The sequence below is a fragment of the Echinops telfairi genome, unplaced genomic scaffold (assembly GCF_000313985.2).
Source record: "Echinops telfairi isolate 266 unplaced genomic scaffold, ASM31398v2 ScPeMD7_7417;HRSCAF=8455, whole genome shotgun sequence".
In the NCBI taxonomy this organism is placed as follows: Eukaryota; Metazoa; Chordata; class Mammalia; order Afrosoricida; family Tenrecidae; genus Echinops; species Echinops telfairi.
This window is the reverse complement of record NW_022111317.1, coordinates 2,860,079-2,863,198: the sequence shown is the minus strand read 5'-3', so window position 1 is coordinate 2,863,198 and position 3,120 is coordinate 2,860,079. Positions and strand designations below refer to the sequence as shown.

Here is a 3,120-nt window from a genome sequence, read left to right as displayed (position 1 = left end):
TGGGATGGGGTGGAGACAGTGGAGATAGGACTGGGGCAGGAGGAGTGGGATGGGCAGAGGTGGGGTGGGGTGGGGGCAGGGCAGGCTAGGGTGCTGCTCAGCGTGCAGCCCTGCCTTCATGCAGTCTGGCTGGAAGCTTGGCAGGCCTGGCAGCACCATGGCCCATCCGACCTCAGGTGGGAGGCAGGCTCAGTGGCTGTGTGACCGTGTTTCCGATCCCCCCACACACACTTGGCTGGGCAGTGTGCTTCAGGGAGACGCTCAAATATCCCTAGTGATCTGCATGGCTACTGCCCGTCCTGTGCAGTGGGACCAATGACCATACCCTTGGCTGCTGGGACATGCCTCCCAGGTCTCAGGTTTAGGCCCACTCGGACTGTGGGAGCCCAAGTCAGTGGGGTGACCAGTGGGCCCCACAGGCATTCAGGTGTGGACCGTCATAAGACTTCAGGTCTGGGCACTGGTGACGCCCGGGTTGCTCCCAGGCCCCACATTTCCCCACACCCACCTCTCTGACCTCATTCTCTGCTGTGGAGACACCTGTAAGGGGACGTGGTGCCCTGAGGCTCATCTCCGGGGGTGAACTCAGCGTCTGCTGCCCTTAATTACAGTTACTGACCCCTTTATTGTGCCAGGGGACAGCTGCAGGCCGCTTCCCAGCTCTGGGGATGGGCTGGTGGGGGAGGGGGAGGGCGGCCAGCATCCTGGTGTGTATAGGCCTCTGCTGACCAACAGCCTGAGTCGGCAGCCGAGGGCTCAGACAGGGGGCTCCATGGCTGGGCCCTCTGTGGGCACTCTCTGCCCCTGCCTCTCTGTCTCTGTCGCTACCCTGGCTCATGCGAGCTGCTGGACAAAGAGCTTCTGGGTGCTCTGTGGACAGCCTGGGACACCCACCTTTCTCTGGCCCCGATGCCATCCTCATCAAAGGCCTAGATTCCAGGATAGCTGGCCAAGAGAACAGCCACCACTGAACCTCCCGGTGCCCATGGCGCAGGACCGGGCAGTGTTGTGCATGGGTCGCTATGCGTCAGAATTGACTGGCCCACACCTACCACCACCACAGCACAGGAGGCCGGCTTTGGGTGGCCGCGATGGGCTGGTGTTTGAAGCGAAGCACGCTCCTTCGCTGTGTGTGCTCTTCTGTAACGTGGGAGTGGGAGTGCAAACACTGCAGCTGCCTGCCATGGAATGAGGCCAAGGGGTCACCTGTGCCTGCCTGGCACGTGGGAAGTGCCGGTTCCCACGAGCTCTTGTCCAGCCCTCATCCCCGTCCCTGCAGTAGAAACCAGAGCCTGAGCCCTTCCTTTGTTTCCCCACCCCAACAGCAGCCCACCCATGTGCCCGGGACAATGGTGGCTGCTCACACATCTGCATCGCCAAGGGCGACGGCACCCCGCGCTGCTCGTGTCCTGTCCACCTAGTGCTCCTGCAGAACCTCCTCACCTGTGGCGGTAGGTGTGAGCCGCCCTTCCGGTGGGACGATGGATGGACAGGGGTCTCCCTTCAGCCGAGACCTCCGTGGCGCCAGCTTTCCAAAGCAGACCGTCTCTGCGCTTGCCCTCCTTTCTTTCCTCGCATAGCCATCAGATGCTACGAATTTGCCTCTGTGCACTGCTTTTGCTGCGCCCCACAAGCTTTGAGGAGTTGCCTTCGTGTTCATTTAAGAGAGCTTTGAAAAGGCCTCTTGAGGTTTCTTTGACCCCTTGTCATTTTCTGGTCTAACTCCCCCTCCCTGCCCTGCCCTCTCCCCCACCCCACTCCGTTTTGACCTCCAACTGAAGGACATGACTATGTCCTCTGCCTCCCCATGGACCCTCCCACCCATCCAAGCCAGAAGCCACCACAAGCACATAGGGGGTGCCGAACTTCTTTTCTGGCACCCCACCCCCCCAACATTGGGGGGCAGTAGCACTCGCCCACGCACAGATGAGCAGCTGTGGGTGCTGTCTGCGCAGCCCAGCTCAGCTGGGAGGGACAGATCTGGGTCCCTTTGTCCAGCGCCCACCCTTGTGGGACGTAGAGGCAGAGACCGGGGACGAGGCCCCTGGCTTCCAGCTTTCCTAGTTAGCGTCTTCCCTGTTTAAAGAGGAAAAACGGCCTCTGCTATTGGCCTGAACGTGTTAGTGTTCTGCCTCCGTCGCATGCTGAGCTGGCGACGGTACAGCAGCCAGGGTGCACCTGGCACCCCGAAGCCCCAGCTTGTGCGTGCGCTCACCCCCGGGTCCCCCCTGGCTGGGCGGGCAGGAGTGACGCTGTTCTCTTCCCCGTCCAGAGCCCCCCACCTGCTCCCCTGACCAGTTTGCTTGTGCCACCGGTGAGATCGATTGCATCCCTGCGGCCTGGCGCTGCGACGGCTTCCCGGAGTGCGAGGACCAGAGCGACGAGGAAGGCTGCCCCGTCTGCTCAGCCGCCCAGTTCCCCTGCGAGCGCGGCCAGTGCGTGGACCTGCGTCTGCGCTGCGATGGCGAGGCCGATTGCCAGGACCGCTCAGACGAGGCCGACTGCGACGGTGAGCACTCTGCCGGCCGGCTGCCCGCCCCGCGCCAGGCGGCAGAGCTCAGGGGTCCGGCTGGCCGGAGCTCCGGGAGCTTTGTCGTCATCGTCGTCGGTGGTGACCCAGAGCAGCGCCTCGTGACCCGAGCAGGACTGTCCTCAGAGGGTTTCCTAGGCACTCGCTTTCCATGGGATCCCTTGGCGACAACAGTGGTTATGCTCTTGGCTGCTCCCCACAAGGTCAGCAGTTTGAAACCACCAGTCGCTCCACAGGAGGGAGAGGAGGCTTTCTGTACCCACCAAGCATTGCAGCCTCCGAAATCCACAGAGGCAGTTCTACCCTGCCCTATAGGGCCGCTGTGAATTGGAATCAACTCAGTGACAATGGGGTCTGGGGCTTTCTACTCCCGTACAGAGGGCCAGTCTTGGGCAGTTGTTGGCACAGCTCCACCCTGTCCTGTGGGTCATTGTGTGTTGGCAGGACTCGGTGGCAGTGAGTTTGGTTTGGGTTTAGGGAGTGTGTGTGTGTGTGTGTGTGTCACTCTGGGTAGACCAGAGAAACCAATCCACAGACACGCATGTGTGTATAAGAAAGCAAGCAATTGAATAGTGAGAAAACAGCCCAGC

At 61.5% G+C, this 3,120-nt stretch overlaps 1 protein-coding gene across 1 annotated transcript in view; it reads left to right on the top strand.

Annotated features, from left to right (window-relative positions):
• The window catches only part of LRP5 (LDL receptor related protein 5), a 57,929-nt gene that overhangs the window by 46,311 nt on the left and 8,498 nt on the right, over positions 1-3,120 (top strand). The window contains exons 18-19 of the mRNA XM_030887540.2: positions 1,326-1,451; positions 2,273-2,509. Coding sequence (XP_030743400.1) covers positions 1,326-1,451; positions 2,273-2,509 — 363 coding nt within the window. The remainder of the gene's footprint in view (positions 1-1,325; positions 1,452-2,272; positions 2,510-3,120) is intronic.